Source organism: Copidosoma floridanum, unplaced genomic scaffold (genome assembly GCF_036245765.1).
Source record: "Copidosoma floridanum isolate Cflo_tuat_1 unplaced genomic scaffold, Cflo_Japanese_pri ptg000012l, whole genome shotgun sequence".
Lineage (NCBI taxonomy): Eukaryota > Metazoa > Arthropoda > Insecta > Hymenoptera > Encyrtidae > Copidosoma > Copidosoma floridanum.
In genome coordinates this window covers 8,918,820-8,929,786 of record NW_028321889.1, presented here as the reverse complement: position 1 = coordinate 8,929,786, position 10,967 = coordinate 8,918,820, and the positions used below count along the sequence as shown (strand labels likewise).

At 33.4% G+C, this 10,967-nt stretch overlaps 2 protein-coding genes across 4 annotated transcripts; one reads left to right on the top strand and one right to left on the bottom strand.

Moving 5' to 3' along the window:
- Positions 1-95: 95 nt before the first annotated feature.
- On the top strand, positions 96-3,310 carry LOC106644451 (TBC1 domain family member 20). 2 transcript variants are annotated; one of them, XM_023391358.2, is made up of 7 exons: positions 96-706; positions 793-1,061; positions 1,137-1,244; positions 1,335-1,581; positions 1,660-1,863; positions 1,941-2,160; positions 2,243-3,310. In XM_023391358.2, exons 2-7 carry the CDS (start codon positions 986-988, stop codon positions 2,549-2,551), a joined length of 1,164 nt encoding a protein of 387 aa, XP_023247126.2. In that variant the 5' UTR covers positions 96-706; positions 793-985; the 3' UTR covers positions 2,552-3,310. The 2 variants fall into 2 exon arrangements, with proteins under 2 accessions (XP_023247126.2, XP_014215444.2); XM_014359958.2 differs by having other exon boundaries at positions 96-710.
- Positions 3,106-10,967, bottom strand: LOC106644450 (lysosomal phospholipase A and acyltransferase). 2 transcript variants are annotated; one of them, XM_089590225.1, is made up of 7 exons: positions 6,654-6,801; positions 6,096-6,555; positions 5,036-5,178; positions 4,502-4,736; positions 4,008-4,407; positions 3,812-3,934; positions 3,106-3,727 (listed from the first exon to the last, which is right to left on the bottom strand). In XM_089590225.1, exons 2-7 carry the CDS (start codon positions 6,199-6,201, stop codon positions 3,505-3,507), a joined length of 1,230 nt encoding a protein of 409 aa, XP_089446351.1. In that variant the 5' UTR covers positions 6,202-6,555; positions 6,654-6,801; the 3' UTR covers positions 3,106-3,504. The 2 variants fall into 2 exon arrangements, with proteins under 2 accessions (XP_089446351.1, XP_089446352.1); XM_089590226.1 differs by lacking the exons at positions 6,096-6,555; positions 6,654-6,801 and adding an exon at positions 10,806-10,967.

Sequence of the window (10,967 nt, the reverse complement as noted above, 5' to 3'; positions counted from 1 at the left end):
AGTCACAGTCACACGGGCCGACGGGCGTCACAGCACGGCACAGTCTGCCCTGAGGGGTACTTAAGTACTCGCAGTTGCTCACTTGCTCCCGTGCTTTGAGCTCCGACTCTCCGAGCTCCGAGTCGATGGGCCGAACACAACCAATTATATTATAGAGTCACCTCGTGCAGAGTTTTCTCGTGTACCTATACTTAGTAAGTAGGTCCTACTATTACCTACTTGCATGGCTACAGGTTTACACTGTTTACAGTGTTTACAAGTGTCATGCCTGACAGTTCCCCCGCGCATGAGCTAAGTACACCTGTCTTACAGTTAATTTTTACAATTTATCAATCTCGATGCATTTTCTGAGCGTGATACGCGCGCGCAAGTTTTCGTGAAAATCGTAGAATCGTCATCGTGGATCCTTGTAGGAAAAGCTAAGCTTTCCCCAAAATAAGTGGAGAAAGAAAAAAGACTTTGGGGGACCAATTAGGTTATGTAAATACTTGGCGCATAAACAGAGATTACTGTTTTTATTACGTGTAAAGTATCTTTGGGGTGCAGAAAACGCAAGAAAGGTATGGCAAGATTGTCATATTGGTACGACGACTATACAACTGATCTACTATCCGGACAATTGGACAGAGCTCAGGACTTGACTATTCCTTGAGAAGGGGTTGGAGTTGACACCTTTCCTCTCTACGTATTCCAGTCCATCCTATACGTGCGTTAGTTCTTCTTTCCACTTGTTTATTTTTGCAACGCGTAGTGTAATATGTGTGGTAAATCACAAATGATTGTTTTTTACAGGGGAAAAACAGGTCTGGAATTAAAGTAGCATTGTAAATCCACTCCACACAATCCCCACACACGTACAGATGATTATTAGTTATCTGTCAATTTCATTGTGTATGGATTTGCAGTAAAACGACGATTTAATAGTACAGTACAACAGTAGTGGGCATGTAGAAAGTTCTCTTGTGAAAGCATTCCTTTGATTAATATGTCAGATTTGGATTTAGTATGGGAGAATGAGATTGTACCTGAAATTTCGATTCCTGCAGATTTGCATTCAACAGGTAATTAATTGAGTCAGCATGTATGCTTTCTGATTGTTGAAAATGAAAAATTTTATTCCTTTATTATTTTCACAGACTTGGAGAGGCTAAAACTAATTGTAGTCAAAGGAACACTGGCTAAATCAAATTTAACGTACTCTGATTTAAAACGCCTTGGTAGAAGTAGTGAAGGATTGGTTCGTGGTAAGTTGAAACTATGGATGTTGAATAGTTTTTTCAGTAATAATAATAAAACAAAAAAAAACAAAAAAAAAAACAAAAATTATCTCACAGACGATGTAAGAAAGGTGCTCTGGCCAAAGCTATTAAGGTTACCAGACATGCAGAAATTTGAGATGGTGAATAATTTAGAAAATATTCATAATCTCATAGATAATGATGTATATCAACAGATATTAAAAGATGTAGCTCGTAGTAGGGGCCATATGCCTGAAGATGCCTCAGAAGATGTTATTGAAACGTTCCAGAAGGAATTAACACAGATAATATGTTGGGTTCTCTCGAGGCACTCAGACTTGAAGTAAATATTCGATCATCATAGCTTTTCCAATAACAGCACCATAAATTTTCTTATCAAATTTTGAATCAACATTTTTAGTTATTATCAAGGCTACAACGATGTAGCTGCTACCGTATTACTAGTCATGGGCTTGCAACAGGGTTTGCACACCTTAGAAAAGTTGACCACAACTTATTTTGAAAGATTTATGGAGAAAACGATGGAAAAAGTTAACCAAGAATTATTTTATATATTTGCTCTTCTAGACAGAGATCATCCAAAACTCTTGGAACATTTAGAAAAGTATGAATGTCATTCATATGCTTCTACAACATTTTTGTCAAGCTTAAAGACAAACTACGTATTATTATTATTTACAGTGTAGAATTATTTCCACATTTTGCTCTCGCAGAGTACACAACGTGGTATGCTCACAAGTACGCGGAAAATAGGAAATTACTTCATAGACTGTTTGATTACTTTTTGGGAAGCCCACCATTGATTCCTTTATACTTGAGTACCAAAATTGTTTCTTACAGAGACAAGGAAATTTTTGATACAACACCCGACATGGGCCATACTCATAAGGTTCTTAGTACAGTAAGTATAATTTCTCACTCAATAAAATTTAGTACCAATTTTTCTGTGTTTCCAAGTATCATAAAAGTATTCAACTTTTTAGTTACCAGATAACTTGCCATTTGAAGGATTGTTACATCAATCCACAACGTTATATCATCAGTATCCACCTGAATCGATAGATAATGCCGTTAAAGATTTTGATCAGCGCAGAAGGTGCAAGGAGCAGGAGTGGAAATTGAAAGCTGAAGCATGTCGTCAAGAGCGTGAAAGACTGCGAAAATTGAAAGTAGTTCAGCATGCACCACCAAAAATTCCATACCGTCTAAAAAGTTACAAAACTATCACAGTTGTTACTATTTTAGCCCTCGGTCTGTATGCTTTCCTAAAAAGCTCATCAGGGCTCAACTGACATTAGTTGAATTATTATTTTTTTTAAACCGTCTTATTTTTAATTGAAAATTCCATTTATTTATTTATTTTTTTTTTATATTAAAATTTACCGTGCACCTTTAAAAATATTGCAAATCACTATCAGAAAAAACTCGAATTATTCAAGTTTAAATAATGTATATTTTTTTACATTTTTTATGGAATGTTTTTGTTTTAAAAATTTTACACGGATCTTAGTTATTTCTATTAAAGTCTTAAAATGTTATTAATGGTCTATTTTAAGAGGTATGTGTAAGAGCCGTTGTGTGATAAATGTCGTAGCTAAAACCATGAGCATTCCTCTGCTGCCTTTATATCGTGTTCAGTTGAAATGAGCACTGACTGGAGGTTTAATTTGTTACTTCCACTTATACATCACATTCTTTGGTATGTGTATCAAGACAGCACTGTTGTGGAAGTAGTGCTACAAACTTTTTATGTACATAAGACACAAATTCAAAATAATATATTCTGTGAACAATGTACACATATTAACTTTACCCTGGATTATTGTCAATGTACGAAAAACTAGCATAAAAGTATTTATTGTTTATTAAAAATTTGTTTTCGTAAAAACATATTATTATTGCGTACATTATACTAAACTTTAGTTTCTTTTTACAGGTAGGAACAATTTTCTACAATCATAACGTAACGCACTACTTTTCGGTTAAGAAATACATTTGCTGTTCAGGTAAACTGTATATACAAAAAATGCTAAAACGTTTAAAATAAATTACAAGGGATGTCACGAGGATACCCCTTTTTTTCATGGAATACATCTTTATCGTTGTATGCTGGATTGTTAATTTTTCTTAACACCGAACGTAAAATTTATGTACACCAAGTCTTAAAGAATCATTACACAGTGAAAAAAAAATTCCAAGTCATTACAGCCTTTTGCAAAAAAAATTGCATGGTAACATGTGCCACTTAATTAAAATCTAGAACTTTTCTAACGTAATCAATAACACCCGCGTCACTTAAAATTTTCATATGGTCCACTCCAGGAAACGGTTGATGGTAAATTTTCTGTTTTTGTTGTCCGTTCCAATGAGTGCAACCTTCCAAGCTTCTTTGATTAACAGTGCCGTCTCCGTCTCCAGGAACTAATTCTGGAGAACCATCGATCGCTACTCCAGCTTTATACAGCAATCTGTAATTTAATAGTCACATTTCATGTAAATAATTTTTTTTCTGAATTCCTGCCGTTACAAATACAATTGCATGTTCAACCTACTTTTCAACAGTTTGTACTTTTTCTCCATGCAAACAATGTAACTCTACTCCTGGTGCCCTAAAATCTAGTTGGTATTTCTCGTTATCTTTTCGAAACTCCCAAGCATTTGGCACATTGATATCTCTGTAAATTATTAAATTAATTATCCATTTTATAAAAAGTTCATTCAATGATCACTAAATATTGCACAACTTACATTAAATATTCTCTCATATCAGCAAATGTATAATTTTTCAGCTGAGTTTCTACAAGCACCTCATCATTCTTCCAAAATAATTTTGATGGCAGTAACCAACCCAAACTTGGACTAGTTATTTGCTGGTCTTTTAGAATTTTTCCTCTCAGTAGCAATGCGCCCAAATCATCTCCAATGGCAAATACTTTAAGAGCCTTTACAGATCCTCCCCAAGCACCAGCAAGCGTTATCAAAGAACTAATGTATTTATTTTTCCACAATTGTGTTTGACGCTGTAAAAATAATAATGACATTGGTCCTCCCATGCTATGAGCTATTAATGTAACAGCTGAATTGTTATTGTTTGTATAAGTTTCTTCAATGAGAGCTTTCAGAAGGATGAAATATTCTTCATTTTCATCTATAGAGTTTTAAATGTATTTTCATTAATTGGATAAGTATGTATGTTTTTTTTTTTTTTTTTTAATTTATAATAGCTCATGACAGAATATTACTTGGTCCTTTTCTGAAATCGTAAGGTGCACCTTTTAAGGAAACATTTCGTACATAGCCCAGTTTAGTTACAAGCATGTTCCCAATGTTATTGAAATAAGAGCCAGGGGATGCCCGGCTGGGATCTAAGTACTCCACTACAAAAGGGTCACCCCAACCTACTACTCTGATGTCTACACCATCAGGATTTTTTGTTTCTCGTGTTTCATTGTCATAAATGAGCTTCATATTGTCAATCTGAAAATTTATACATTTTTTTAATTTATTGTTTTTGATAAATTTGCATCCATTATACTGCAGCTAGTTGTAAGCTCACACACCAATTAATTGGTGCATGTACATTTAAAATAAACTAACAATATACGTACGTGCGCGTATGAGCGTATTGAATGATGATTTTATTTCAAAAAGTAAATGTATTTTTTTATTTTCCTTTTTCAAAGTTGCAATACAATACGATTACGAAATTGTAAAAGACATGTATAGCAAGACACAAGTAATCAACCACGTTTCGATAACGTGCAAAAAATATTTACCCAACAATCTATAATAATTGGAACCAAAAGTTCCAAATTTAGCCAAATATTGAAGAATCCATTGGATACTTTTTCGCAAAGGTAATGAACAGCTGTAGTTTTATTGAGTGACGCCTCCAACTGATTACCACCATCACCTGGAACTGAAATTAAAAAAAAAATTTTTTCTTAAATTCTTGTTTGTGTAGAGTTTAAGTTGCGTTAATGATATCGCAATATTCGAAGGCATTATTGTTACGCCGCCGCTCGGCCTGCATATCGATACTTTTGATTAAAAAGTACTATTTGGCAGTTTGACGAAAAACCTTCATACATTGAAGTGTATAAAAAAAAAATTCTTCTACAAAGAAAGTTGAGGTACCGATAAAAAATTTTGATAATTTTTTTGAATGAAAAACGTCCTCCATTTTTTCTTATACCTACGCAAAATTTATGAATTTCAATTATCAGTAGGTATACATAAATTTGTTATAAAAGCTGTTTCCCTATAGAAAAAAGTATGATTAGAACATATGTCAGTATTTCTTACATACTTAATTAAATTTTCTTAAACTAATTTTAAATAGTTTTTTATTTTTGCTCTCACGAAAATGCCTGATGTAGATTTGAAGGGGGGCCTTTTCATGCTCACACTAAAAAAAGTTCAACCAAACGTAAAGTTTCGAGCGTTTTAGCTTTGTATAGCGTGAGAATGAATGAAACAGGCCCTTCAGTCAGGCTTTATTCTGTTTTTTATTAAGAACGCCTATTTAGCATAAATTGATGGTACTGAACTACATTATTATGGTCTATATCCATGCTCATGTCATTCAATTTAATCGCGTCAAGCTTATACTTATGCTTAGATATATTGGCCACAAATAAGTATAGTGTATAATATCATGTAGTGCTGTTTGAATATTTTTTAAAAACATTTTACACTCCTACACTAAGATTATACATGCCCATGTTTTGTCTAAATATTGTACAACAAAAAGTGTACCTACCCAGAATTATCTTCGAGAAGTTTCCTCGCTAAAAGAATGATTTAAAATACTTGAGATCGTGTCATTATACTTACTGAAAATAACAGGTGATCTTTGTTTTCCTCTAAAACGAAATGTTTCAATCAATGAAACGTAGCAAATGAGTACAGTGACAAAAACTGTCAGTCCCAATAAGCGCATAGCTCGTACAATTTCCACTTTATATAAATATTGAGTCTGAGAACTAAAAACTTGTTATACTTGATTAAGTATATATGTGTCAGTGACTTATTGAAACATAGTACATATTTTTTAATGCTTCCGGACGTGAAATGACTATTTTTGTATTGATTAAAAATAATTCGATCAATTCAAAGAGTACTGCGATTCTTTGTTTGGGTTCAGTAAGAGTATAATTATTGCTCAAAGTTACAACACTTAACGTCGCCGATGCCGTCAAAATCGAAACTGAGCTGGAATTGGCCTGGTCATCACATCACAACACTGCAGTGAATCGCATTTTATCGACATTTCAGAGAACAACTAACAAGTCTTCTGCAAAAGACCAAACACGTGGACAAACACACACATATACATCAAAATCAAATATGCAAGTATTATATGTATATACATATATGCAAAAGTAAGTATACCAAGAGAATGAGTGCGGAGGAAAAAAGGGCGAGGAGCGACTGAGCGAGGGGCCCTGATCGGATGATTGACTTTGTCTGCTGTGTATTATACCTATACGACAAAAACAAAACTGAGCTACATACGTATAAATATGTGCGTGTGTGATATATATATATATATATATATATATATATATATATATATATATATAAATGAAGTAGCTATAGGTCGGGTCGGGACAGGGGGGTCAGGGGGCCAACTTGGCCAACAGTTGTGTGCTGTTTGTACTGGTACTGGTACACACAAAACGTAACAAGTGTGTGACACAGCGCAATGTATCCACCAATGGGTGGCTCCAGTGTCCTCAATGTTAAAATTATAAATAACCCAACCTAGGTTAATAAAATTGAATTATATTCTTTGAATTCCCATCTTTCTATTCGTATAAAAAAAAATTAAGGTTGACGATGAAAATTGTAAGAAATCATGCTTACAAAATCGTAGTTTTAAGACGGGTTAGATAGGAAATGCAATTTTACGCAATATACAACCTACTGCTGCACTTATATAAATAACCCGTAAGGTGTAAAAAATATACTATCTTGTATATATTATTACGCAGTTTTCGATGACATGAGAAAAGTGTCTTGTTATCGAACAAAATCTTTAAATAATCGGAGACTAAGTATACAGTTGCGAGTGCAAGTCTGCTCTCAGCTGTCTGCATTCTGCAGAGTACATATATATAGGTATAACTACTCTTGAATTTAGGAGCGTACCGTAACAGTTCATCAATTAGGGCACCATAAAACTTTTTTGTTTTTTTATATTGACTCACTAAAGTAACAGATAAAATGTGGAATATGGCTTACAACAGTCTCTACGATAATTTTATACCATATTTTAAAGAAAATAATATTTAATTTTAGTCTCCCTATTTTGATACGGCACTAGGCGCTGGAGCCACCTTATCAAGTGACAGTAAAACGTACATTTACTAATTAAGCAAGTATAAAAAAAATAAAATAAAAAAACGAACTTTAATTTCAGTAACCTGGGAGAAAAAAAGCTACACGAACGGGAGAAGATTTACGAAACACAAAAACTTTAACTATATTGTAAAATATCTATTAATATTAGATACTAAAAGAATATAATTACCTGTGCAGTTTACGTAGGTACCTGTACATGCAAGTAGTAAACCCAAGGGTCATTACAGATACAGACAAGGTCGAAATTGACCAAAACTTTTGTATAAGTACGCGAGACAACAACTTCGAACGGCATAGTCGTATTGATAAGTTTAATTAGGTATCATCTATGTTAAAATAAGTGTATGATTGTAAAGTGGCTAAGTGAATGAACAAAATGCACAGGTTCCAAAGCAGTAATTAACGTTGAAATACAATTTTAAAGTAAATAGTGGGACGACAAAACGTATGCTATATAATTATATGCAGTAACAACACGTAATTATGGATTGATAATCAACGTTATAACTATACAGTACATTAGTTTTCTTACAAATCGAAGAGCTAACAATACACTTCTCCTAATTTTTCACCCAGAAGAAAATACGACACTTTTACCCTTGTAAAATCAGAGAGAAATATAGTATATATAATATACTATAATATAATTATATTACTTAATTACCAAGAAAGGAAACGTTAACAATATTTCAGATGGCAGGTGATTAACGATGAGCATATATATATATATATATATATACAAGTCTGAAATGTCAAATAAAATTATAAATAAGTAAAATAAGTAGTAATTATCGCTACTGGCCGACGTTTCCAAAAAAACCCCACGCAAGTACTCCCAGAGTTTCCCTAAAACGCAACACCGCGATTAGGCATAACGTAGGGTTCTAAATCGTCATTTAAAAGTAATTTTGTAGATATATGTACCTTTTAAACATATATTATTCACACGTACCCATTATAACGTCATAACGATACCTCATGCGTCGCAGACTACAAGTGTGGATAACTTTCAAAAATTGAAACTTGAGTAGCTCTTTGGTTTCCGAATAGGTCCGAGGCAACAACGCTTATTGCTGAGCAATTACAAAAAAACTGGTGGAAATTTTTAGTTCGGTAAGTGTTTTGACGAGCATGATATTTAGTCTAACTTTTAATTTACAACAAATACGAGAGGAAAAAAAAAAAAAAAAAAAAAAAAAAAACTTTCGTTTTCGGTTTGGGGAATTTCTCAAGTATAGCGCGCACTATATCACGCACCGCGTGTACTCGCAAATAATTTACCAAGTATTTTTTGCAACAAGTGTGGAAAACTTGAGCGTGTATACGGCATGATGGTTCATAACGACAGCTTTGATGAGGGCGCGACAAGCTTGACCCTTACCTCCCTGAAAAAACATCCAAAGAGCCTCAGTTGTGTTAAATTATTGTTCCTAAGCTTAATTTGTTATGCCCTCGGCAGTATAGAAAATGGAGGATTCGTCATACGAGCGGCCATTAGCCAGTGGCCACTCATGTGACGAAAACCACATTTTCTTCGCATGTAGTTTCATCCATCGCGTATCTACACCGATAAATAAATAAAGTTGCGGATCATCATTCGCCGTGTTTTGTCGCTTGAATCATAAGAGGTTTCGTCTTTACTTCCTGTCGCACAATTTTACGTGCCACAAAAACGGAAAATGAGCTTACGCGATATTCCGATATTGTACTTTAATGAAAAAAAAAAAAAAAAAATATCACCAATGTCCTGAAATCACTGTTTCATTATTGTTATTATATTTATCATTTCAACGAATCAACAGCAGCGACAACAAGAACGAAATATAGTGCTGGGACCCATATCGATTGAAAATCTTTTCCAACGTGAATATGAGAAGTAATGAAGAACAAAGTTCCAGCAACTCTTGCAACACGATCAATCTCAATGTTAGACCACGTACCCTCTATCATTGCGGTACCTGCAAATTACATTATGCTTCTGAAGCTATCTTTCAGACACATATACTGGCGCACCTTGACCGAAGGTCCTCCGAGGAGAAAAAAAAAGATAGAAATTAATACTAACTGCTGAAACTAATGTGCAACTCTCTATATTTCGCAATACGTGCATGTTCTTTGATGATGATGATGATGATGATGATGATGATGATGATGATAAACTATTTTTTCTGAAAATTTAAGAAATAAAACCGTTATCTTTACCACATGTTAATCCAATCGTGACCCCATATTTATGTACAAGCTCATTTTTCGTAGCACCTACAACTCTCATGAAATTTTATAATTTATTCGTAATGACAAAATCAAAATTTTTAATGAGTTGCGTGTAACTTGTACAAAAGGCAAAAATGCATTTTAAAAAATCATGGTTGGACAATTTTCATTTAAAAAACCACGGGAACCCTCTTGGCTCCCGCAGTATAATTATATTAATTTCGAATAACGAGGAATAAAGTGCAGTTATAAACAATCTCGTCGTTTTTCCTGTATAAAGATTTTTTTCTTTCAACTTTCAATATCTCTAGTGTAATAAAATCGAGTATAGTTTAATGGTTTGACAAGAATTGAACATTTGAACATTTTCAAAATATGTCAATCTGTATTTAGTTTTGTACAAGTACACGTCCTTATTACTGGTTTCTCGACAAAGTCCTGTTCATAATTTTTTTTCACTTTACATAAAGACTGAAAAATTTAGAAACATTTTTTAAATATAAATACACTTATTACTTATTTCATATATAATATGACTTATTTTCAAGTAAATACACATTAAACCCAAGGAAATATGAAAATTAGACATCATTGTCAAGTGTTTCGTCTAATTTTTCAAAATTATTTAGAGACTAATGTGCATAGTTGCGTCTTTGAATTTGAAGCAAGTCTCACCACCCAGGTGACTCACACCATTTGTAAAAAAACTTTGAAAATTAGTTTTCCTTTTAGTTTTTTTGTCTGTACATAAATCGTCTATAGTTATACATGTTTACCAAATTCATTATGACGTTGTCACAAACAATTGTAAAAATATACAATAACCCAGAGGAAAAAGTCATTTTTTGCATATTTTCAAAATATATTAAAACAGACAACAATAGTTTAAGTAAGCAGAACTACCTGGCTATATAATATATATATTCGTTGTAATCGTTTTACATACTTCGTTACAATGTTACATACTTCGCATACTTAACCTTTAGTTTGTTAGATCGATGAATTTAGCGGCAGTAGCGACCATTCTGGCATCCATATCCATTGTTACTAACGAAAACACGAATCGGAGTTCCCCATATATACTTATCAAATCATCGGCTCATCGGCTATTGCTTCAGTTTGGACAAG

Bases quoted from the DNA above. Each gene is read 5' to 3' on its own strand.
- LOC106644451 (XM_023391358.2), top strand. From the start codon at position 986: ATGTCAGATTTGGATTTAGTATGGGAGAATGAGATTGTACCTGAAATT. The intron at 1,062-1,136 runs GTAATTAATTGA...TTATTTTCACAG, and splicing joins TGCAGATTTGCATTCAACAG to ACTTGGAGAGGCTAAAACTA. The intron at 1,582-1,659 runs GTAAATATTCGA...CAACATTTTTAG, and splicing joins TCGAGGCACTCAGACTTGAA to TTATTATCAAGGCTACAACG.
- LOC106644450 (XM_089590225.1), bottom strand. From the start codon at position 6,201: ATGCGCTTATTGGGACTGACAGTTTTTGTCACTGTACTCATTTGCTAC. The intron at 4,737-5,035 runs GTAAATATTTTT...ATAAATTTTCAG, and splicing joins CAATTATTATAGATTGTTGG to ATTGACAATATGAAGCTCAT. The intron at 3,935-4,007 runs GTAAGTTGTGCA...AATAATTTACAG, and splicing joins GATATGAGAGAATATTTAAT to AGATATCAATGTGCCAAATG.